Here is a 26,310-nt window from a genome sequence, read left to right on the forward strand (position 1 = left end):
AATGTAAATAGCTTGAGGGGATGATGATCCTCTTCTCCCCTCACATGCCCTCTTTTTGTCGGGTTCACTGTCTCTCTTCCTAAATCCCCCCCATACACACACACACACACACAGATTCAACACATTCAGTGGATGCCGGGGTTTATGGCAGCTTCCATTCATCATAAAAGCAGAGGGCATAAGTCGATAGTCCGATGTTACTCAGCTGCTGTGATTATAAGATCAATACATACAGTATAATGGTAATGTGTCCCATCCATGCCTGTGAGCATCTGATCAGTTCCGGTCACTGATCAAAATAAACAGTGTTTTTCCACGTGAGAGGGTTTTTGTTGTCACATATGACAAGAACAACAATTTCATTATATTAAAAAATGAATGCACTCACAAGTTTATTTTATAGCTGATGCTTTTCTTTTGGTGAAAGCACACCTAACAACAATTTTAATCACCCTGTGTGACCCCTGGAGTTATTATGGCTCATGGTATTGTTCTGGAGGTACTGTTATAACCGTCTATTGTCAACGCATTCTGCTTTGGCTCACAGATCAAACTGGATGCAGATTATTTCTTTGTTTAGTCACCATTGCTGTGGAAAGCCCCGATTTGTCGACTGTTTAGTTAAAGGACTAGTTCAACATTTTGGGAAATACCATCATTTGCTTTCTTGCTCAGAGTTAGATGAGATCAGTACCACTCTTCTGTCTATGCCAGGGGCCGGCAACCTTTACTATCAAAAGAAGAACAAACAAAAAATCTGTCTGTAGCCACAAAACATATTTTAACCTCATAGTAAAGGTAACACAGCCTTGTAAGTCAAATTCAGCCCAGCAACATTACTAACAGACCTAAATGAACTGAATTATCTATATGTTTTAGCACATGGTGGCTACTCTGCAGTGGGCTATTTATGAATCTTTGGGACTTATACTTTGCAGTGTTGCCAATGAAAGCAAATGAAATTGTCCATGCACTATTAAGTTCTCCATTTCTTCCTGATACATTTCCCCATTTGGATTTGGAATCTAAAGCTAGCCCAGCTAGGGAGAATCAAGACTACTGTAGCCACCGCTAGTGATGCTTTTAGAGGAAAAGGCATCAGGCCAGATGTGTGACACACATTTTAGTTCATGAAATTTTAAAATATTTTGTTTAATCGGTATATAGGCTGGGCATTTTTACGGTTGAGGAACGTAAGAATCACTTAAGGCCTACAACTGTAACCATAATTACTGCACAGATTATATTTCTGGGTTATTTTTGTATTATTTGAGTTACTGTGTTATTTATCAATGGGTTATTTATATTTAAGCAGTAATAGATTCAGCATTATTGAGTTTCTAGTAAATTATTATTTTGTCATCATTTATAGTGCTTTGTATATTGTCTCATTTGTATTTTCATGTGTGGTGTTGAAGTGGAGTCATTGTGTTCCCTTGGTTATGAGCTAACTGGTTCCTACCTGTTTTGGGGACAGGTATGGGTGGTACACAAGAGAGAGTGAGTGCCTCGTGCTTAATAGTGAAGAGAAGTTGCCGTACCCCTAAGTTGGGATGTGTTAGTACTGTCTTGCCATGTTGGTAAAAATTAAACAAAGAAGAAGAAATGTTGTAGCCCACTTGTTACCCACAGCCCAGAAGAACAGGGGAACACCTACAATCAAGAAAAGAGGGTTAAAATGAAAATGAAAATGTTGAAAATAAATATTCATGTCCATATAATTTTCTGTCAAAGCCACAGGGAGCCACTGGAGAGGGGCTAAAGAGCTGCATGGCTCTGGAACGGCAGGTTGCCTACCCCTGGTCTATGCTAAATATAAAGCTACTGGCAGCAGCCAGTTATTTTAGTTTAGCTTTAAGACTGGAAACAAGAGGAAACAGACTTGTTTACTGTGCAGTTAATGAAGATGTGGTTAACTTGTATGACTACTGAAGTGCTTTTATTGTTTATTTAAATGTTGCTGCTTCCTAACCCTTTCTGATCCACCTGCAAGTGGATTAAAAACACCTGACTTTAACAGAGATTTAACAGTTTTTAATGAAGCAAGTCACAAATTCTGTGTATTTGTGTTGTTGAGCGTTGTGAAGCATAGTCTGAGCGAATCAGCTGCATTTACATTCACATTATGTAACCCCACAAAGCTCAGGGTAGGGCTACATAAAACATTAATTATACATTTCTAGTCATAAAGGATTTAGACATGCTTACTCTCCTCCTGAGAGACATGGCTGTTTTATAATACACTGCGGTTAATAGACTGAGTTTCCTTCCACTCACTCACAATCCAAGATGGTGGGCGAAGTGAGACTCTGGTGTCGGATAAAAATGTTGTTTGTGAGAGTGTTAGTCCAGACCCTGAGTGCAGACACCTTCACCTTTCAAAGTTAAATTCAATGCCCCTCCTGTTTGGAAAAACCCAGGCATCGGAAAAAGTAAAAAAAAAAAAAAAAAAAAAAAAAAAGGCATGAGCTGAGAAATGTTTTTTTTTAGGACTAGAGAAATGTATCGAGTCATTTAACAGGAAAAGGAACAGCAGTGTGTGCAGGTACACTGTTTGTGGCCCTCCACCTCTCACATTGCCTCAGCCACACACACACATACACAAACACAGAGTAAAAACACCATCTCCCTCCTGATGTTTCCAGGCACCTCCTGCTCAAGGAAAGATTTAATGGTTTAATGTGCTTCACATGCTGTCAGGAGGCATTGCTCTGGGAGAACATTACCACAGTTTTATATAAACATTGTCCCTCTTTTCACTGGGACAGTTGAGTATTGCTTTATAAAAAGAAAAAGACACGGATTATGACTCAGGGTGTTACATTTATTTGTGTGTGCGCCTTGTGTGTCTGTAAAAACTTGCGTATTATGGGTTTTTCTCCAGGGTTAAAGCTTTATTTACATATCTTCTCTATTATCTAAATTTATGCTGTTATCATTCAGTTCATGTGGGGTATTCTTAGAATATAAAATGTTTCAGCTAATAACACACACACACAAATTTGACTTCATCATTTTGAAAAAGGCAGCGAACAGTTACAGTGTGTCTGTTTGTTTCAGATTTATCCTTGTCTCTTTGCTTTGCCCACAGAAGCTCATGTCTCATGTTTACACAGCTGCCATCATGATCCAGTGTGGTACCACCTTGCAGTGTTGAAAGTAAATTTATAGTAAGACTGTAATCAAAGAGTAAAGACCCCAGCTACTTCAGCCAAAAGAGAGATGAGAATGATATAAAAAACTAAAATTTGTTACATATTAGTAGTAATAGTTTCGGTTATGTAATGTACTGTTCAGTTTCCCTGTGGGTTTGTGGTAAGAGACTATTTATTATTGCCATATTGTTGAGGCGTATTTTAATGAGTTGAATATTTTTTATATGCATTGTATTGACTTGAGGAGAGAGAGGCAAAGGGCCTTTTGATTGGTTGCCATGGATAGGTTGACAAAAAATAAAACAGAAAGCACAATTTAACAAGATGCTGTGTTAGTTGTAGACTTCAGTCAGGCACAGCTATGCTTTGAGGTAAATGCTAACTTTAGCACGGCAAAATGCTAACAGTGACGATGCTAACACGCTGATGTTAATCAAGTGTAATGTTCACCATCTTAGTCTAGCGTGTTAGCATGCTAATTACTAATTAGCATTAAACACAAGGAATGGCATCAGTTTTGCAAGAATCTGGACATACACCAAAGTAGCCTATAGTGGATGTGAAGTTGCTTTAAAATGATGGACATGGCTATCATGATGTCACCATTGGTTTGTGGATTCTGTTTTGAAGCCTCATGTTTGGCATTTCAGAAGTCGCCATTTTGTTTTTTTGGAGCCAGAAATGACCATATTTGGGCGAGAGGCTGGTGCCATGGAGGAGCAAGGGGTGAATCTGACTGAGACGCTGAGGGCACTATCTGCAGACAGTCTGTCACTCAAAGTGGCCCGCCCTTAATTATGCATAACTTTAAGTCTCAATAAAATGTAAATAGGTGAGTTATATAAAAATTCACATCCCATACAGTTGTCATGAGTAGAGTGCCCCAGGAATGAGTCCTAAAACCCATTAATGAGTTAGCATTTTTACACTGCTGCTTCCCTTGTGTTGAAGTCAATGGGTTTTTTGAATTGATTTTTTTGTTAGGTGCCTGAAATACGGTCTGTGGTTAACACAAGTTTAAGAGACTTTCACCTCTTGCTTACAGCATAAAATAAATAAGTAAATTCTTTTATAGCCTTACATTAGCTTTTTACTTCTGGAGATTAAATTCAGGCTTCAATAATCATGAACGTAGAGTTAAATTGTGAAGATTATCTTGGTGAACAAAATGTGTACCATAAACATTAGTTTGCCACAGAGCTTATTTTCAGTAATGATGCAAAAGCCAATTAAAAAAATCCCATAGGCTTTTTGATGAGGGAACCAGTGTAATGCTAACATCTGCGTTAACCCAAAAAAAAGGTGTTATCTCTGGGGCGCTCTGTGTTGAAATTAGCTCTAGAGACCAATGCCATTTTTTGTACCAGGCTGTAAACATGTTTAATTCTGTTGTAAAGATGGACATTTTTAACATGGAGGTCTGTGGGGATTGACTGGCTTCTGGAGCCAGCCTCAAGTGGCCATTAGAGGAACTGCAGTTTTTGGCACTTCAGTGTTGGCTTTATTTTTCAGCCTTGGAGGCTGCTGCTTGTTATTCTAGGGTCTATGGTCTAGACAGACACCCCCAGGGACTTGAAGAAAGCCAACAGCATCACAAAGGTCACCACTAAAACAATGAACACCACCTCCGTGTATTCAGTTTAGCTCACCTGTGACCGTGCAGCATATTAGAGGAGGGGGCTGGCAGCACAGAGCTGCTTGTTTTTCATCATCTTAGCCACCCCACAGACTGAGACAGAATGAGGACAAGTTAAAAGACGAGACAACAGGACTCCTTAAAACACAGCGTGATATGACAGGAGTTTTTAGTGGAGGAAGCAGAATTTACAGCAGGTAGGGCTTCAGTGCTCATGCTGGTGTGTCACTGAAGCAGTGCATATCTGTACTGACAGGACAGCTGCTGCACTGGGGACAGTTACTGTCCAGAGCTGAGATAAAATGTCTTAAGACAAATGGGAAAACTGCTGAAGCTGAACATGTCACAACCACATATACATTCATGTGGTTTCAGTCTTTTCAATGATAAAATGAATGACTCTGTTTTCACCTCTACTCTGACTTATTCTATTTGTTGTGAGAATGCTCAGACTTGACAGCCCTTTGTGTCTGCAGCTCGCCAAAGCAGGGAGCCACACCTTCATGGAGAAAAGCTTCAAGAGGAAACGGGTGTGTGATGTCTGCAAGCTGAACATCGACAACCCCGGGGCTTTCTGCAAGGGTGAGTCCGTGTCTCAGTCAGGTCAGAGAGACACAACTGACTAGCATGGATACACACCTCATCTTGACACAGATGAGCTCACCCTGACTGTCCTCTCCCTGTCTCCCTCAAAGCTGACTCTCAGAATAAAACATGTACTCTCCTTTCTGTGCGCAGAGTGCAAGGTTGCAGTCCACAAGACGTGTGAAGCCAAGGTAAGCTGAACGTTTCCTCCCTGAACGCATCACTTTACCTTTCTCCTGTCCTAAGAAAATTGCTCCTGTGTCAGAGGTTCAGATGTTAATACGGTGTGAGTCTTAAGTGGAGTTAGCCATGTGCACTGACCTAGATGTCTGGTTAAGGAAAGGCCACCCCCCCCACCCTGAACTGCAACCAGCCAGGTTGCTATGAGTAATTCAGTCATGTGTTAACGTGGCATAGCAGGAGCTCCTCAGAGTCCTCAAACAACCAGGACGTCTCTGTTGTCTCTCTAATACAGACTGATATGAAGCATTTGTGCATATTAAAGAATAATATTTCACACAATACTCTGATTGTACCCATTAGCATTGTCTGTGAGAGGTGCTGTTAGGCTGATCAGAGGGGGGCAGTAGTGAGCCGTGAGCTGTCACGATAAGCGCAAGAGGAGGAGGAAAATACAAGATGCAGCAGCTCGGAGAGATGACACCACCAGAGGAAAACTGTCTGTGTGCTATCTGTCAGGTTGTAACAGATCAGTAGATGTGTGCTTTTATTAATAAGGAAGACATGCACAAAAAAGAGGGGCTTCTGAACTGGCTGGAGACAACTGGAGGCTACTTGTTTGCAAGAAATACGCTCGCACAACGGACAATCCTCCAATGGTCTGTTGGGAATAGGATCGAACTGTATTTGCGGCAATACTGTCAGGGCTTTTTGCCATTTTAAAGGTACACTATGAGGAAAAAACAATAGACTCATACAAATGTAATCCCTCTCAATCAACACTTATGGCCCACCAGAAATGTGTGGTGGTGTATTTTTCCTGCAAAGACTCTGCCCTCTGCCTGTATTGTCTTGCTTTCTTCATTTGGGATGTTTATGGGCGTGTAGCACCACAGCCCTCAGGTGGGGTCGGGACTTTGTAAAAAGGTAGCGACCATCTGCCAGACTGTAGGCAGCAGGCATCTAAGAGACACAGCGCAGAAATAACGCAAATATAGCGAGGTGAAACGCCAAACAAGAGTGAATCTGGGGTTGGCTTTCACTTTCACTTTTGCTGGTGGGCATGTTGTAACATCTGGTGAACCAGGTGAGAGCGCACTCAAACCCACGACTCTGGAGACACAATACATGCAGGGGCAGGAAGTGAGATGATCTGAAACGTGAGGAGATGTGAGTTTCAAAATAAAACAGGAAATAATGTGAATGAATGAAATAAACATAACCTAAGAAACTTGAGCTGTGACACATGTTTACAGTCACAGACAATTAACCTTTGACACTACTATTCACATCTAATATATGAGGTGTGTTAAAAAAACTTAGATTATATGTTGCTCATGCATTGTATATTACAATGCATGAGCAACAATGTAAGCATTAGCTAACTGCCTAAAAAGTATATGTAACGTGAGATTAAAGATATCAAAGAGAAAAAAATACCTGGAAACACTTTGCTGCTACAGTGGAGCTCAACTGCAGATGTTTTCACATGGTAAATGTGTGGTGTTGTTGTCATTCCCTTAGAATCAAACAGAAATTCTTGTCACCGTTTTGCGCTGCCATAAAAGAACAGAATTCACTGTAGAGGCAGCAGGGAAACAGTTTGGTCGACAGACAGTGACCTTAATAGATGAGATTGCGACGCAACAGATTGCGTTTTGAGTAATTTGCCTAATCTTTGTTGCTTTTGAGTGGATTCTTTCATCACAAGAGGACATGATTGCGTTGTGTAAGAGAGAGGCACTCTCCCTGTCCGCAGCTTATGTCAAAGCGTTGGCAGAAGCTGCCTCTGCTCTCCTGTGACCCCGCTCACAGCAGCTCAGTGTCACACACCACTGAATGGGCTCATGACCTTGCTGTAACTGTGCTGTTGTGCCTCGCTCTCCAACAGAACAAACACACACACACACACACACACACACGAAAACAGCACATTTGCACTTGGACACACTGCCTTCATTTCTCAGGTCAGCTCAAATCCTGCAGGACTTATGACAAGAGGGGGGAACTTTGCCTTCCTGCCTCCCCCTTCTCCTCCTCCTCCTCCTCCTCCTCCTCCTCCACACACACACTGTAATGGTGTACAACTGGGCACTACCAGCTGTTGTGCCTTAGCAGCATGTATTAAAAGAGGATTATTATTTTTGTCATACTCGTCCCCCTGGTCACCACGGCGATAGCCAAAAACAACCCTTGGTGGCTGCAATAGAGGCAGGCGCCGTGGACGAGAGTGGATATCGTCACACGGGACGATGATCAATCTGGATAGGAGAAGTCTGAGCGGGTAAATATAGAAAATAACAAGAGTGCCATAGATGCCTGCCAGTGAGTGATCGGTGGGAGGGTGACGCAAATAAGTAAAGGGCAGCTGGGGAGGCAGACCGTGTATATGTGTGTGTGTGTGTGTGTGTGTGTGTGTGTGTGTCTAATCAGTCCCATTTGGGGGTATTCATAAATAAAGGGGAACATAGGGCCAAGGCTGCAGATTGGTGTCTGCTACATGTCACGCTATGCTCTTGCTGTACGTTTCTATGTGCTGCTCATATGTCAACATATTGCTTCCTTTCTTTTTTTACTCCTTTCATCTCTTGCATCTCACTGTCATCATCTTTTTTTATCTTTCATCTCTGTTAGATTTCTCCTTCTTCCTGATGTTTTATAGACACAGTTAAAGCTTTTCCCACCTTCTCTGTGGTGTTTTTTTGTCTTCTTTTCAAGTCTTAAATGCTTTCATCAGCATGTTATGCCACCTTTTTACCATCTCCACAAGCACTAGTTTCAGTTCCACTTTTTTTTTTTTTTGCATCCTTTATGCAGGCCATATAATTCTGCCTCTTTGTCCTGCTGCCACTTGTCATCTCTCTCTCAGCCTCAGGCCAGCGCAGAGGTCACTGGAGTGGACATCAGCACTCTGCGGGGCTGCCCAGTGTCTGCATGTGGTGTATTGATGTGTGTGTGTGTGTGTGTGTGTGTGTGTGTGTGTGTGTGTGTGTGTGTGTGTGTGCACGTGCAAGGGAAAGCACTCGCGCAGTCGACGTGCTTTACTGTCTCTGGGCATGACACAGGCAGAGCGAGAGGGGAACGTTATGTTGCATGTGCTGCTGGCACAGTGGGAGTGTGTGTGTGTTATCGTGAGAGAGGGAGGGAGGCAAAGGGAACGGGTGAGCGAGAGCAGAGAGCTTGTACGAGACAGAGAGAGGGAGGTAGTGTATCCCACTCTACAGACAGGACTGCTCAGAGGCAGAGGGAAAGACTGAAGCTGCTTGTTGAGAGGTAAAAACACGCTCTGTATTTACTCAGTGAAGCTCTGGCTTTAGTTTACTCATATATACTCAGCTCCTCAGTTATTAACTTTTCATGTACTTTGTGTATTTTGCTTTCCTATTCAGTGGCAATCTAACAACCTGAAAGCCTCTTCACGCACAGTGTTTTCTCTGATAATGCGGCATGTGATTCTGCATATTATTCCATTAAAGCTGTAGCCAGAGAGCGCTGGCTGTGCCCAGAAAGAGGATTTCATTTACTGTGATTAAGGCAAGTGCAGAAAATGAAGAGGAGACTCCTGCTGTGACCTACAAAAAAATACACAGATTTTAATTTTTAATAGCAGAGAGTGAAAGATTTACTTTTTAATGAGATAGTTCACTATTATATGCAGGTTGGCAGACTGTGGAAACTCTACCTAGTCTATATGCTACTATACATACCTGTAAATGTCAAATTATGTCAAATTTACAGCCAAGATGTGCCAGACTATTTCTGGGATGGATTAGATGTGTTGTGGGCATGTCTCTGTCTGTTTGTGTGTGCACTTGCAAGTGTCTGCACACACCAGTGTCCATCTATCTGCATGCACAACTTTTCTTACTTTTACTTTTTAATTACTCTGCACAACTCTGCTGTGTGAATGCATTTTCCCACTGTATCTCTTTACTGTATCTACCTACGTCAGCGCTATGTTTGTGTTGTGAATTGTGTACGGACAGGCATCTATGACCAAAGGGCACCTGACAGAGACAAATGGCTTTATCTGAGACACACTCAGCTGTCCTAACATCATCTGATGGATCCTAATGTTGCGTAGTGAAATACAGATGGCTGCTCACACAAACAGCAGCTGTTGTGCTAATGTTTCATGCTGATTTATGAATTGATATAGCAATTATGATGCTGTATGGACTGTGGGCTGATGTAATGAGCAAGTTTCAACAATGTTCAATGTTGCTCATTAATCCTTGTTACTGCCAGTGGAGCTGGGAGAGTTTCTAAAACACCCCAAAGTTTGGTTTTTACTTATTCCTCCTTCGTATACACTGATACTGATATATCTGCAGTGTGCTAATAACGGCTGATTTACCTCTCTAGCTCTTGTCCCAGTGTTGTCAGTTTCTTGAGCAACAAGTGTCATGTTTTTCCACCTCTTCTGTTGTTTGTGGCTCACTACGGGAGACCGGGTGGACATGCTGTCCTGTGGTGGCTCTACGTGCCATGGCACATCAGTGAGGAGGCAGAAACAGCATTAAGTCGATAGAGATGGAGAACTCAGTAGGATGTGTGCTTGGATAGATAATCTTGCCAGATGAACGTCTGTGTGACTTGATCAAAGGTGGTGATTTATTGATGTCACACTGTTGCTGCTATTTATAGCCATCACCTGCATGATGCGTTGCTGTGTACAAATAATCATCATGGTTAATTAAATTTTACTGCTCTACTCGTCTTATCAATAATGTAGTATTACAGAGACAGTGCGCACACACATGCACACACACGCACACACACAGATGCGTGCACAGTGTTTGTATTTACTCTTTGCTTTTCATTTCCTGAGAGCTTGAGCCAAGTGATGGGTGCACAGCAAGCCTTGTTTAATATTCCAGGAATTACACAACTCTTATTTTGGCAGGGTCTTTAAAACAATTTGAGCTCATTTGAGTGTTGCTTGTCATTTTTAGATGGATGTTGACTAGTGTTATTTTTCATTTTCTGGATGTTAAATGTTGCTAGGCAAAACGCCAAGGCCAAAATACAAATCTATGTTGCCATGCTGCAGTCAGACGCAGAGTTGTAGCACAAATCCATTGCCAGATTGCTTGAAAATGTCACCGCTGCTGCCAGAGAGGCACGTGGATTTGTGAGATGACTGATGGACTAATAGACAAAATGAGGCTTTAAGTGTTCAGAGGGACGTATGATCTAAAATAAGGGGCTCTATCAAAATAGCTCTGTGAAATCTCTCTGCTGTGTGTCAGTGGTCAGTGTGTTCAGCTGTTGACATTTCTCTTCCGAGCACCGCTCGCTCTCGCTTTCTGCCTGCGTTTCTCTTTCCTCCTCTCCCTCTTCCTGATGTTTTTTTCCTCCCTCTCAGCTCCATCTCTATCTCCACTCTCTGGATAGTTTGTTTTTGCTTTGAGCCTCCATTCGTGCTTCCTCTCGCTCCCTTCTTCTCTGGGGCCGGTTACATAGCGACTTGCCCCTGCTAGGCACGATGCTTATCGAGGTGTCCTTTGTCATCTGATGTTGTTTATTCAGTGGGAGCACATACTTGTGTCTCACGGCAGAGATGATTGTGGTTATCCTGTCTCCAGGCACTAAAGGCAGAGAGAGGGGCAGAGTGTGAGGTAGCAGTAACGGGGGAAGCAGAGGGGGAGTGACGGACTGCAGGGGTTAGGAAATGCAGAAATGAGGGATCAAAGATGAGAGAAAACGGAAGAAAGGCAGAGCGATAATGAGAAGAAAGAGAGGGGATGCCATACTTTCATGTGAAGCCTCCTAAATCACAGCCACTCCTAAATTTGCCCTCTGGTACCCTGGGTGAAATGTTAACAGTCTGTGCTCCAAAAAAACCTCCAAAAAGCCTCAGAGTTTTTTTTAAGCTTTCAGTGGACTTTGGCCTTTAGCGTCTTTTTGTGAGGGTATGGAACTTGGAATAAGCCGTGGTTATTTTGCTTTTCCACTTTCAAACGGGAAAGGCTTACTCACTTCTCCCTCTTCAGAGTGTGATGTCAGCTCTGAGTAGACTGTCAGAATGAAACTCGCTCCTCCTGGATGGCATACCGAAGCCCGTGTCTCAAACACTCACATTTATCTCCCGCTTCCCCGTAACTGACTCAGCTGCTCCAGCAGATCTCGGTGCTGGATTTTCTCTCCCTGGAATAGGGGTGATGATTCAAGATGTGGCAGCGACAACTTTTAGGATTTGCGCCACAGTCACTCTGTTGTGGAGCAGCCAGGAAACTCTTAATCAAGATTCACTTTTACTCAGTGAAGTTTTAATATAGATTAATTCTGATTGATCTAATCAATCAATATGTTGCTGATCAAATAGGCTGTAAATGTCAGAAGCAGTGAAAAATCCCATCACAATTTCCCAGAGCCCAAGATTATGTCTTGAAGGCACAGTTCACACCAAAATCAAAAATACTTTCCATTACCTGTAGTACTGTTTAACAGTCTAGATTGTCTTGGTGTGAGTTGCCTAGTGTTGGAAATATTGCCCACTACAAGGTGCTTGATTTGTGGCTCTTGAAAAACTCAACAGCAATGTCTTTTTCCAGAAATCATGACAAGGTTACTCCCAATTATCCACAGACCTTGACGTGAGCAGTTTGATGTAGGAAGTACTTTCTCTCTACCAAACTACATCCGGCAACCGTATCACCGCACAGAAGGAAGCGTGCACCTACTGCTAGCTCACCTAGCATCACTAAGCTAGCTAATGTTACAGCTCAATCAGGGAGGACGCCATTAATGTTTACATCTTGTGCTGTCACAAGCCTCCCGTCAATGAGTAGATACACTCTTCCTTCTGCCCAATGATACAGTTGGTGGGTATAGTTCAGTAGAAGGAAAATAGTTGTGGTGGAGATATTGACCATAGAGATGTCTGCCTTCTCTCAAGAGACCGGTCTCACTCAGAAGTCGTCAAAATCTGGCACTTGGGCAGTGACTTGCAGTCTCAGTCACCAATGAAGAAAGGAGTCCTTAAACATCGGCATGATATGCCGCCGGTTGCTGTTGTAGTTTAATGGTGCCCAGCAGCATCAGGGGGAAACGCAGCGGGACAAGTACGAGAGTTAGGTTGTGAAAGTCCGAGTGGGGCAGGTGTATGTGGATGTAGAAAGTCCATGACCAAACGTCAGTATGTGACGAGGTCAGACTAAGAATGTGTTGCTCTCAAATACAATGAAAAGAGATGGCACTCAACTTGTAGCTCTCTAAGGAGCAGCAGTAATATATATATGAAAAACTTGTGAAATCATGACGCTTCTGTCTGCATAGTGATACGGTAGGTGGGTGTAGTTCGGTAGAAAGAAAATACTTCCTACATGAAACTGCTCACAACAATCTCTGTGGATTATCTTGAGCAACTGGGTCACGATTTCTGGAAAGAGACATTGCTGTTGAGTTTTTCAAATAATTTTTTTCTTTTTGTTTTGTTCAGCACTTTGAGTTCCACAAGCTGAGTGCCATCTAGTTCCATTATATTTAAGATAAGGCAGACATCTCTACGGACAATATCTCCAACACTCAAACCAAAACAATCTAGATTGATAAATAGCTCTACTGTCCCTGAAACAATAGGTAGACATTCTGGGAAATACATGTATTTTCTTTTGTTTCTAGAGTTGAGAAAATCAGTATCACTCTCGTATTTCTTGGTTTAGTATGAAGCTGGAGTGAGCAGCTGGTTAGCTTAGCTTAGTTTAACATGAAATCTGAAAACAGGGTGAAATTGGCAGCCTGGCTCTGTCCAAATAGCGTCTTTAAATGCTACAGTATAATGTGTTGATGAGTGAGTTTTTAGAGGTGCTGGAAGGCAGCAGTACACTGGAGCTGAAACTCGGGAATGTTTGGCATTTTGCTTTAATGCATTAATGAAAAGTGTTACTTGATGAACAGAGCATATTTAACCACTTCACAGACCAGGCGTCCAGTCCACTAAACAGTCAGTCAGTCCCTGACTGCTGTCATTGGCACCTCAGTAAATGCTAGCTGATGAACAGGACAAACTGAACCAGATGGCTCCACTCCCAGTGGCTCCAGTGAACAGTCCACATGCATTAATGAAGACCCTGAGGCTGGCAGAGCCACCAAAGACACGTGTACACACTCTGCATGTGTGTGTGTGTCAGTGTTTGTATGTGCGTGTGCATGCGTGAACCTAGGTTGACCACCGCTGACATCCTGTTGCAAATTGCTTCCTGTTGACTCTGGTGTCTTCCTCCTCTGCTTCTTTGCTGCATGTCGGTACGACCCTGGTCTTCTTCTGCATACATGTGTGTGTGTTTTTGTTTACACATGGGTACACATGTGCATGTTGTATCTGTCTCCTACTGTTCCTTCCTGGAGCCGACCACTTTATACACTTAACTACCATTATTAAGCCTATTAAGAGAGGAGCTCTACCCTATGGCTGAAGCTCTTTTATTTCCTACAGAAGGTTTTTGAACATGTCTGTGATCTGTCGTTGTACATTAACACACTGGAGAGTACAGATTATTCTTCTGCTGTGGTGGAATGTGAGAAGAAATGACTTAAGACCAAAGAGATCATTTAAAAAACATAAATTACAAATTACAGAGTGTTAGAATTTCAGCTGTCAGTCTGTATGAGACCTGCATGACAAAAATCACGTCATGACAACATCTTGTCGGTTCAGCAGTTGCACATTTTCTTGAATGTTCTCTTCCACGCAGTAACCAATTACAGCATGCCGTTTTCCCCTTCACGCCTCCTTTTACTCATTCCGCCATGGATCACATGTCTGTTTATGTTTCTGCTCTTTTTTCCCTCTTCACATTGTCCAAAACTTTCTCCGTTCTCCCCTTTGAAATGTCATTTGCCATTTCCTGTGTGTGTGGTGTGAAATAGGAAAGCTGTTACTTGGGTTTACTCCATGTAATATTAAAAGCATCTTTTTGTACTCGTGTCATTTTGGACGATTATGAAAGCAAGTAGGAGACATAAGAATTTGAATTTTAACAGCCAAAAACTTTCAAAAGCAACATCTGGGCTACCCAGGACATGGCAGGCAATCAAGACTGAATGTTTATGTCCAATCAATTGCACATAAACAGCTCAACTGGATATCTCAAGGAAATTGAATTGAACACAACTGGACTTAATTTTGTCTTAGAAGACGTTTCACCTCTCATCCAAGAGGCTTCATCAGTTCATGCTTGTCTGACTAGGCTGGAACTAGTCTGACAAACTGGTGTGGAAAACGTCTTCTAAGACAAAACTAAGTCCAGTTGCGTTCGATTCAATTGCCTTGAGATAACTATGACCTGGATAAATGAGAATATCCACAGGCAGCTCAACTGGATGACTTACCAGAGCCCCCAGAGCAAATACATGCAGATGAATGGTTTTCAGAGTCAAATAATTCAGTGCTGTGAAGTCAGTAGTATTTAAATTTCAGCAAAGCAAGGCAAAGTTTTAGATTTACTGGTTCATCTACATCCCAACCCTCACTTATGGTCATGATGAGCTTTAATGACCGAAAGAATGAGATCACGGATACAAGCAGCCAAAATGAGTTCCCTCAGAAGTTACTGCCTTAGAGATAACGTAAGGAGCTCAGACATCCCAAGGGAGCTCGGAGTAGAGCTGCTGCTCCTTTGCGTCGAAAGGGGTCAGTTGAGGTGGTTCGGGCATCTGATCAGGATGCCTCCTGGGCGCCTCTTGTTAGAGGTGTTCCAGGCATGTCTAACTGGTAGGAGGCCCCAGGGCAGACTCAGAAGACGCTGAAGGGATTACATATCTCGTCTGGCCTAGGAGCGCCTCAGGGTCTCCCAGGAGGAGCTGGAAAGCGTTGCTGGGGAAAGGGATGTCTGGAATACTTTGTTCAGCCTGCTGCCCCGGTGACAAGGCTTTGGATAAGCAGTTGAAAATGGGTGGATGGATGTACTCAGACTATGTGTCTGATTTGCTTCAATAGTCCATTATTAAAGAAAATCTAATGTTCCAGGTTGCCATTGCTGATGTCATAGAAATGTGTTGCACTAACACAAAGTGAAATGAAGATACTTGTTGACACTAATCTCACTAACAGCACATAATGACCATAATGGTTGTTGTGCAAGAATTAACCAATTAGCCACCAATCAAATAAGTTATTAGTATTCATTCTGAGCCTTCCAGGCAGACACTGGTCGACAGCACAGTATTCCTGGGTGGGCCCAGACTCCCCCCGACTGCCTTGACCAGCCAAATCAAATCAGCTGCCAGCGTTTACTACAGCTCACATCAGTATCGTGCATCTATTAATGTCTCTCTCTGACAAGCTGCATGAGCACCATGATGCAAGATCAGTAGCAGCCCCTCACTGTGGTAAAATTTACCACTGAGTTTTGATGTCATTTAAGCAATGTAATGTCTGTGACGCCGACACCCTGACATGACATGCCTACGAGACGTGCGGCTCTTCAGCACCTACTGAGCAGAGACAAAAACAAATCAACCTCGACTGTCAGCGACTGAAATCAAACACCCTCACAATTAAATTTATCTGGAGCTCAGATCAAAGCTTGTTTGACAATCAGCCGTAGTGAGCATTAGGTGCCTTTATTTTTGTCAAAGTTAGAGCAGGGATGTTTTACAAATTAGCCCTGAGAGCCAACATCTACCTGGAAGTTATGACATCAACCTAAAACATGGGAGTGAAAATGTCTTACAGCTCTGATCATACCTCAACTTGTAGTGTATTTCTGCTCAGTCGCTGTTGTTTTCCTCAGTTGTAGATCATTGTGATTGCAGGCATTTGACTTGTTAACCTGTTGTCTGACACCTGTCAGCACTCAGCCGCAGAGGGCAGCTCAGCTGTCAATCAATCTCATGAAAAGGGTTAAAGGGCAAAAGTTGACAGGGTGTCACCTGTCTAGGTTTACAGTTGGAGCCTGTAGTTGTGCTGCAGTACTCAACGTCGGACTCCTTTCTTTCATTTTCCGTTTGCTAGGCTGTGTTATCAATGCATTTCTTGTTTTAAATCAAATTTGATTTGCATTGTGAAGTGTTTCATCTCAGGAGACCATCGAATGAGTCACAAACCTAAAACATGCACCGACATTCCAGTTTCTCCGAGCTTGTCACTTCAGGGTCAACTGTCATCCTCATAATAAACAGTCCAGTAGTGGCTGTAGTCAGTTTGAATGACCTCAGCTTCCCTCTCTTTTTCTTACTGTGTATGTGTGTGTGTGCGTGTGTTTGTGGTTTTGACAATTTACTGTTGGCTCACCGGCAGGGTACAAGGACTGCTCGCCACATGTAGAGACTTCCTCCAGTAAACTTTATCCCTCTCACTCCTCTCCTTCTTCTTCTTTACGAGGCAGAAAACACAATCAATCACTTTTATTGAGCATCTCTTGTTATAGTGAGCGCTGCCTGGTCAGCACAATAAACACCAGTCAGTGCGAAAGATGCATTCCAAAAAAAAAAAGACAGTACAACGTCCTCAAGTTTCTTACATTTCTGCAAATATGTGTGCAGGCGCTTGTTTGACCTTCTTTGTTGGTGTGCACCAGTCTGTGTGTGCGTGTCTGACATCATGCGTCACTAACCTGTCATGTGGAACAGCCAGATCTGTGCTGACAGCCTCTCCTTCAAACCAGCTGCAGCGGATGACATAAAGAAAGTGAGAATGAATCTTACCGTCCTCTCTATCAGTTCTTCATCCTTCCTCCTCATCCCTCCATCCCTTCATCTGTGCTGCTGGAGCACGACCAAGAGCGTTAAACCAAACACATGACTTGGCATGTGTCAGTACATTCCCAGTGTGTTTGAGTGTGTGTGCGCGCATATGGTTATGTGACTGCTGCAAAAACCAATTATGTGCTCATTTCCTTTCAGGTGACTCCCACCTGTTCCTCAACACCAGACCTGGTAAGTGTGTGCATGTAGTTTAGTATGATGTAATCATAGACTGTGTGGATGTAATGCAATTAATTACTGCAGCACACTCACTCTTTTGTGACTGTTTCTCAGCACGGCTCCATTAAATCTACACAACAGAAGAAGAGAGGCTCCATACCAAGGTACCAAGAAGCCTGAATTACACATCAAACAAAAGAAAGTCATATATATATAAGATGCACAGTAAAATAAACATTAAGGAGCTTAAACTTTGATTCGTCTTAATGAACAAACAACTGAACAATGGACTCTCACAATGTCCAGGAGTAAAAGTGTGGAACAAGTGATGGAGCACGTGATGGAGCGCCACTACGACTTTGACCTCACCTACATCACAGAGAGGATCATCTCTGTCTTCTTCCTGCCGGACCTGGAGGAGCAGCGGTATCGTAGAAACCTACAAGAAGTGGCCTCCATGCTGAAATCCAAGCACCAAGACAAGTTCTTGGTTAGTCATAAAACTGCAAACAATATAAACTTACTGTTGTAAAAGGTCTCTTAAAAGGATCAAATAATGAGGTCATAGCTGCTATTAAAAGTTTTATTAAACAAATGAAATGGGTTTTATTTGCATATTTGTGTAACTATCCTGAAAGGTCACTGCTTTAAGGCCTTGATAAGGTCTATAAACTACCACATCCTTCATTACACTGTGTCCTTTAAATCAGTATTTTTTGCAGAGTTTGTGAAAACAGTATGTAAAACAGATTTGTGATATCATCTTATGTGTCTGCCTTTTCCAGCTACTTAATTTATCAGAGAAGAGACACGACATCACCAGACTTAACCCAAAGGTATGAAGTATTCACATGCTTAAAGATGACAGATCACCTCAAGGTTAATGGACAGGTTTGACTTATTCGAAAACCAGATTTTGAAACGTCTTTCCTCCTCTGCGGTTCAGGTGCAGGACTACGGCTGGCCTGATGTTCACGCCCCACCTCTGGACAGGATTTGTGCTGTTTGTAAAGCCATGGAGACCTGGCTGACCTCTGACCCCCAGAATGTGGTGGTCCTCCACTGCAAGGTCAGTGCGGCCTGAATCCACGTGTGCTTGCTTTGCTGTGAGAAAATCTGAATCCGTGGGGAGAGTTTTTTCATTGTCGCTTTGATGTGTGTTCTGACAGGGAAACAAAGGGAAGACGGGGGTCATTGTGGCAGCCTACATGCACTACAGCAAGATATCAGCTGGGTAATCTGCTTCATTATTAATCTAACAAGGCAATCCTTATACCAGCATGTGTTCAGATACATTATCCATTTAAATGTAACCCTGCCATCAAAGCTACATTTCAGTCAAGAAAAATTGGATCTCTATCAACCTTACAACAACTGTGCACAGAAGCTGAGAATGGCCGTGCTTGCAATATTTTTTTAAATGCTGTTATCTCAAGATAATTTTGTTTTCATTATCTCATTCATTATCTCGATAAAATGAGCTTTGTTATCTCATGATAACAAATGTATTAATCCGTTATCACAAGGAAACAAAATGCTGTTTCCTTTCATTACTTAAAATGTTTATCAGAGATCAGAGTGCTATGCCAGCATATGTAGATGGCTTCTTGACAACTGTAGCAACTGATTTAAACTAAAAAATGTATGATCAAGGAGTACTCATTATTTATCTAGCATCAGACTGTTTTTCAAACAAGGTCTAATTAAGGGAAAGAAATTGCATTGTGTCTTTCAATTAGAGATAACATTCAGATCAGTCCGTCAGTTATGAATCCTCTGTGACAGTGATCTTGGAGGCTGAAATCAAGTGTGACCAAATTAAACAGACACTCATTTTCAACTTTAAGCTCTATAATCATTTATTTTTGATATCTGTATTACCTCGTGTATTCTCTTTGACTTCCTTATTTATACTTATCCTTTGGGACTGTCTGCACTGTGGGTCAATTCAGAGTGAAACGTTGTTTAGATTCTTTGTATGTCTGTTATATGAATGTAGAATTGATAATAAAGCATCTTGAATCTTGAATCCCGGGGTCTGGAGAAAACAACAGTCAGTCATTTCTCATAAATTATGTTGTTATCTTGAGTAATCGAAATAATCGTAACCAGTAGTCGTTGAGTAACCTTTTGCGTTCTCAAGAGTCGACAAAAATAAGCACAATATCACAAGAAAACAAACTCTGTTATCTCTATTAAACAAAATAATTAACTTGTGATCTCCAGATAACAGCATTAAAAAAAAAATAATTGCAAGCACAGCTGCTCTCAGCTTCCATAATTTGTTTTCATCAACGCAAAGGCCATCTTTGATTACTGTCAGTGATAGCTTGGCCAATGTGATCACTGTAGGGCTGGAATTAATGATACTTTTTATTATTGGATAATCAGCATCAATAAGCACTGGGTCTATATAATGTTCAAAAGTAGTTACAAAATGTCCCAATTTCCCAGAGCCCCAGTTGACATATTTAAATTGCAGTACCCAAAGATATTCTGTTTAGTCTAAGCAAACTTGCAAAAGTTCAATTTGAGAGGCTGAAACCAATGCAGTTGAACTTTAACATTTAATCAAATTTTTGACAAATAATTTGCTAGTCAACTATCATTTCAGCTTTGCTTTCACATTCTGGTATTATTGGCAAGCTCTAAATAGAGAAAATGTGATGGTCCAAAGAGCCTATAGACTAAATTTGTAGCCAAAGTCACCAATAACAGTAATGCTTTACTCAAGGCGCACACCTCAAAACACTTACTAATACTTCCTAATTTCTGCTTGCACAGATCTGTGCTAAAGCATTTATTAACATACCTCTGGTTGTGTCCACAGAGCGGATCAGGCTCTCACCACTCTCGCAATGAGAAAGTTCTGTGAAGACAAAGTCTCCTCTTCCCTACAGCCCTCTCAGAACAGGTGGGGCACACTCATATATCTTCTTCTTCTGCTACCTAACACTGCTTGTGTTGCCACTGTCATCGCTCCATGCTGTCATCATCACTGTATTTCCTCACCTCTCTTCTTCAGGTACATCTACTACTTTGGTGGGTTGCTGTCAGGCACCATCAAAATGAACAGCAGTCCTCTGTTCCTCCACCAGATCCTCATTCCATCACTACCAAACTTCCAGGCAGGAGGAGGTCAGTTTAACACAAACTAATGTTGTATAATAGCTTGCAGGGCAGTGATGGGAAGTCTTAGCTTTGGATAGTGAACAAAAAGAGTTTTACAATGCTGAAGGGAAAAAAAAACAATAAAGCCTTTGTCTGCAAACTCTCCCCCTCCCCCTGTCTCTTCAGGTTTCTATCCATTCCTGAAAATCTACCAGTCTCTACAGCTTGTCTACACCTCAGGCGTCTAGTAAGTACACGGCCAGTAGTCCAGTGACTGCGTATTCAGCTCACCTCCTGCGGGCAGACACTTTTCCTTCCCCTGTCCCACTGACGGATGTTGTCTATACAGGCCGCAGTCTTTGTTTAGGTGTAGGCTGCTCTGTGCTTATTTTAAAGTGAACATTGTTTACCACTGTTTTACCCAACTGAGACATGTTTTGACTGGTTTTATGTGGGTTTTAAACTGGTGTGGCCATATTTTAAATTCTGTGTATGTGTGTGTGTGTGTGTGTGTGTGTGTGTCCAGTGATCCCCAGAGCTCCAGGGCGAGGAAACTGTGTGTGACTATGGAGCCAGCACTCTTATTAAAGGGGGACATCATGGTGAGAAACAGTTGAATCATATGTTACTAATTGGAAACCTTGCTTTAATTTTAATCCTATCCATATCCACAACTACAGTGCATCACTGCAATTACTGCAAAACCTCAATTGTTTACTAAGCTGCTTTTAAAAACACATGAATAAAATTCTCCTCTGACTTAGATTAAACCACTTACGCTACAAATTCTCTGTAGACTATGAACACGCATACCTGATTATTTTCTTACGCTGTCTTGCATGCCTCTTTGAGTGGGTAAAGATATTCAGAGCCATTAAAGACCTAGATAGACATGCAAGTAGTTTATTTGTCCTGGAGGGTAATCAGTTGCCACGGCAGCAACACGCACCAAACATGCATGATCCAACTAAAAAGACTACTAAAACTAAAAGAGATCGCATTAAAACTTGATTTACCATTTTGTGCTAATATGTTAACATTTTGAGACAGTCCGTGTGAAATGAGCTTTAGTATCTGAACACCTCTGTCATCCTCCTCTGCAGGTGAAGTGCTTCCACCGGCGAAGTAGAACAGCAGAGAGGGAGGTGGTGTTCAGAGTCCAGTTCCATACCTGTACCGTCCACGGAGCCCAGCTGTGGTTTGGCAAGACTGAACTGGATCTGGCCTGCACAGGTATGAAAAACAGTTTTGTAGGAAATGCATTAAATAAAAGGTAGAATTTTCAGTTTAGGTCATGAAGAAATTACAGAAGAGAGTATTGTGAAGGGAGATTATGCTACATATATGCATAAGGAAAACATTAGCAATACATCACTACTGGAAGGTTGTTTAGACCAGTGGTTCTCAACCAGGGATCCTTGAGGAAGTTGCAGGGGTCCCCAGAAAAATGGGGATAAGTTTATTTTCACTGTGAGTCATAAGAGTGACCATTCTGATCTCACCTTAGGTTTCACTTCCTCAACACTTATCTCCTCCACTGTAAATGACAACTAAAGAGTTCTGGTCTTCGTCATATCTAACATCCAAATTTTTTTCAGATGGAGGTCCCTGAAGCAGATAGGGGTCTATAACCTAATGTTTATCAATTTAGGGGTCCTTGACATGAAAAAGGTTGAGAACCACTGGTTTGGCCTACACTAGTGCATGGCGGTGCAGTGGTTAGCACTATTGCCCCCCAGCAAGAGGGTTCCTGGTTCAAACCCAGGGTGGGGGACTCCTTCTTTGAGGAAAATTGCATGTTCTCCCTGTGTCAGCATGGGTTTTCTCTGAGTACTCTGGCTTCTTCCCACAATCCAAAGACATGCACATCAGATTAGTGACTCTAAATTGCCCATGAGTGTGAATGGTTGACTGTCTCTATGTGTTAGCCCTACGATAGTCTGGTGAGCTGTCCAATGTCAGCTGGGATAGGCTCCAGCCCCCCGGCAACCCCCAGCAGCATAAGCGGTTACGGAAAATGAATGAATGAATAGTGCTTTAATGCACTAACATTTGAGCATATTGCAGCATCTGAGTATACAATTTAAAACCACTCTCAGTATATTTCTGTTGCTGTCTTGAAATGGTTTACACGGCTGTATAATTCAAGACCCACTTATTGCTCAGTCCATTGTGGTATGTGTGTATTTTGAGACAAATATCAAATGACAGTGTCAGTTTAGATGAAACAGAAAAGCTTGTACATGGCTCGGTAAGCAGCAGTCTCATGACAGTTGCTCTGAGTGCTACATGCTGACGCATGCATACAATGTATAAATAATATTACCCACACTCATGCATGAAAGTAAAAAGAAAACTCATTTCAGATACAATACTTTGAAGTGTTATGCTCTGTTTCCATTATGAAGAGTGAAAAGTATCTTTGGTGTTTCCACTTCACAGATCGCACTTTCTTGTGAATGTTTTTATCAGTCTGTGTAGTTACGGCCTGGATATTTTTAGTCACTGCCTTTATGATCGTCTTTCTGTAGATGACAGGTTCCCTCCAGATGCTACAGTCGAGTTTATCTTCTCCAGTGGGCCAGAAAAAATGAAAGGTGAATATTATCAACTGTCTGTCTGTCACTGCGTCTCTTTCTTTTTACGTCTTCATTTGCTTCATATCAAAATGTCGGCTTTCCAAGGTCGAGAATACCGCAAGAATGATGCCTCCATCAAAGTAGACTACAACACCTCAGACCCTGTGGTCAGATGGGATTCTTATGAGAACTTTAACCTGCACCATCAAGACAGCATTGAAAGTAAGAAGCACTCGCAATCACACAGCTGTAAAGAGTAAATTTACACCAGAGAGAGTCATCATAACATCATACCCTCTTCTTGTTTCTACCAGATATCTCTCATACGAGGGGCCCTCTGGACGGCAGCTTGTACGCCCAGGTGAGGAAGCGTCGAGGGCCGGGCTCAACTGCTTCAGGGGCGTCACCCAACGGCTGCCTCACTAGCAGTCCAACAGTCAAGCCTCAAACTCCCAGCCAGCCCCAGCCTCTCACCTATACCTCTGACTCAAGCCGCTCCTCGGTCCTCGCTGATCAACCGGAAGACACCTCTCCATCTATAAACCGCCCAGAAAGAGAAAACACTGACTCTCCTTCAAGGAGAGGAGACAGGGAAGATGGAGCAAAGGATAAAAGACGAGGGAAAGAAAAGGATAGAGAGACAGCGATTTTAGATGATGGAGACCCATCAAGTCCTCAGGGTTTGAGGCGAGAGCATTCGTGTTGCGGTCGAGCAAAGTGTGGCGACGGTGGATGGGAACGGGAGCCTTGTCTTTCTGATGTTCACTGCCTCGGCCGATGCAACAGTGTTAAAAAGAATCCAAAAAGCCAAACTCTGCCGGCCTTGCCATCCAAATCTATATCCCCGCCTCCTCATTCAGCTCATATGGAACTCTGCCATCGACATAGTGCCCATCCTTTACCAGAACTGCCATGGGAACGTCCACCCCCACCCCCGCCCTGTCTCCTCAGGCCTTGCTACCCTTACTCCAGCCCTGAACACACCCACCCGCACAGCCACACCCTCCCAGCCTTAAACAGACTCTGCACTGGGGAGGAGTGTCACCTCCTCCATTATTCCAGCCACAGTCCAGCCTCTCATCTCTCCCATCAGTCACTGCCCTCAAGTCCTTACAGGGAAATGTTCTTTGGCTCTCCAACACCATCCCCTGGTTGCCCCTGTCGGGACTGTGCCAGCAGGCGAGAGCACCAATCAGCCTCAGTTAGAGTATTCCACCCATTGCACCCCGACCGATCAGAAAGCCCACACTGGTCCCCAGGAGCAGGGATCCAACGGACAAGAGAGGCGCCTCCACTGTGGGAAAGTGAAAATCCATGGGAGGTGGCAAGAGAGGCAGAGTTCTGGCAGTGCAAATCAGCCATGCCAGCATTTCGTGTCTGCCACTCCAGTTTGGATCAGAGTCCAAACCCGGAGCCTAGATATGCCATGGGACCTCATCAGGGCTACCCCAGCCCCCAGTCTCTGATGGATGTGCGGGATGGAGCCAGCAGTGGGTACCACACTCCTCCACAGCCACGTCACTCCTGTCCCTGCTCTCCTTATCAGTCATCTCCAGCAGAGAGCCATGAGAGCAGGGGTTACGCCTCAGGGTATCACTCTGGATCAGCCTCGCCTCTGCCTGCCAATAGCCCCTCTCCAGGGAGAGGCAGGCTGCCTGAGACTCCCTCTGGATCGAGAGACCAGCAGCACATTGAGCATCACAAAGGTGAATGGTTTTTTTTCATTGAAATAACATGTTTGTTACTTTTTATTTTCCTCATTTCTTTGTTGTACCATCAGATAACCTTGTCTAATCTTACGTCTTTAAGTGGAACAGACCAAGGCTGATGCAGAGGATGACATATCCCAGGGTTCAGAGGGTAAATCGGACTCTAATGGCCAGTCAAGCACCCCTGGATTGGACTCTGACCATGACTACACAATCATTGGAAGCAGCAGCCCCACACACACAGAGGACAGGTGGTTGAAACTTTTCCTTTTTGACATTTATGAATGCTGAAAATAAAAATACATTAACCCAGATTTGTAGATAACTCTCTTTTTCCATACTTTGCCATTTCCTTAGTGTAACTGCTGACAGCCCTTCTCAAAGCCAAGAAACCTCTACACATCAGGAGTGCAGCACAAATGGCAGCAAAGCTGTTGCACCAGTACCAAGAGAAATGCAAACCCAAAGTTCCAGCATATCCATAAGTTCCACACAACCATCAGGTGAGCAGAGTTTGAGCTCTGATGGAAGGCTTGGAGCAGCCAAGATCCCAGCAAGTCCACAGGGGTCTAAGACTTCAAACTATGCCACTGTCATCATCACCCCAGTCCAAGTGCAACTGAATGGTTCTGCCCTTCCTTGCGATACCCCATCTGATAGCAACAGAGCTTTGTCCATGAACCCCTCTGCCAGTCTCAGCTCTAGCCCTTCCACCACTTCCCCAAATTCTCCTATTGGCTCCCCAGACCTCCAGTCTTCTCCCACGCGTTCTACATCAGCAGCAGACACAGCTGGACAGAGACTGACTCCAGACAGAGACAGCTCGGCTGACACAAAACCACCATCACCCGTGCCTGATGGATATCATACACCAACCTTCCCCTTAGCATCCTATTACTACCCATTACTAAATGTCCCTCACGTACCATACACTGGGTACACTGCAGTCACCATCCCAGCCATCCAGCCACCACTACCTGAGAAGAAACGTCTTTCTTCCACACCAGGATCCCTAAACGGACACAACTCTTTGCTCCGGGTCTCCTCAGCTCCTTCCCCGACACACCATGTTACTTTCTCTCCCTCTGTCGGAGAGCAGAAACGGGGCTCTTCACAACTCAGCTGTAGGGACGAGGCGGACATCAGGGTCAATGCTAAGTTTGTCCAGGACAGCTCCAAGTACTGGTACAAACCAGGCATCTCCAGAGACCAAGGTGAGGGTTACAGTGAGGGATGGTGATATAGTGTCATTGGTGCATCTCTTATTTTACACTATAGTAACTATACTCTCGTGTGTCTTCTCTACCACAGCCATAGCTGTTCTGAAGGACAAGGAACCAGGAACGTTCCTCATCAGAGACAGTAACTCCTTCCAGGGGGCCTACGGCCTGGCCCTCAAGGTGGCCACCCCTCCTCCTAATGCCAACATCTCTGGCAGCAAAGGTATCCATTATTAATTTTTTTGTTGATATCAATGAACTGGC

At 43.2% G+C, this 26,310-nt stretch overlaps 1 protein-coding gene across 3 annotated transcripts in view; it reads left to right on the forward strand.

The window, feature by feature from the left end:
* The window catches only part of LOC126386503 (tensin-2-like), a 38,769-nt gene that overhangs the window by 6,508 nt on the left and 5,951 nt on the right, over positions 1–26,310 (forward strand). For 2 of the 3 annotated variants that reach the window (XM_050038896.1, XM_050038898.1), the window contains exons 2-20: positions 5,268–5,373; positions 5,530–5,567; positions 17,407–17,439; positions 17,542–17,591; positions 17,734–17,917; positions 18,213–18,263; positions 18,374–18,496; positions 18,597–18,661; positions 20,258–20,341; positions 20,453–20,565; positions 20,725–20,785; positions 21,065–21,140; positions 21,642–21,771; positions 23,070–23,135; positions 23,223–23,339; positions 23,432–24,823; positions 24,927–25,077; positions 25,184–26,040; positions 26,138–26,269. In XM_050038896.1, coding sequence (XP_049894853.1) covers positions 5,268–5,373; positions 5,530–5,567; positions 17,407–17,439; positions 17,542–17,591; positions 17,734–17,917; positions 18,213–18,263; positions 18,374–18,496; positions 18,597–18,661; positions 20,258–20,341; positions 20,453–20,565; positions 20,725–20,785; positions 21,065–21,140; positions 21,642–21,771; positions 23,070–23,135; positions 23,223–23,339; positions 23,432–24,823; positions 24,927–25,077; positions 25,184–26,040; positions 26,138–26,269 — 3,829 coding nt within the window. Of the gene's footprint in view, positions 1–5,267; positions 5,374–5,529; positions 5,568–8,759; positions 8,830–17,406; positions 17,440–17,541; positions 17,592–17,733; positions 17,918–18,212; positions 18,264–18,373; positions 18,497–18,596; positions 18,662–20,257; positions 20,342–20,452; positions 20,566–20,724; positions 20,786–21,064; positions 21,141–21,641; positions 21,772–23,069; positions 23,136–23,222; positions 23,340–23,431; positions 24,824–24,926; positions 25,078–25,183; positions 26,041–26,137; positions 26,270–26,310 lie in introns of those variants that run through there. The other variant, XM_050038899.1, reaches the window with a different exon arrangement.

Source organism: Epinephelus moara, chromosome 24 (assembly GCF_006386435.1).
Source record: "Epinephelus moara isolate mb chromosome 24, YSFRI_EMoa_1.0, whole genome shotgun sequence".
Lineage (NCBI taxonomy): Eukaryota > Metazoa > Chordata > Actinopteri > Perciformes > Serranidae > Epinephelus > Epinephelus moara.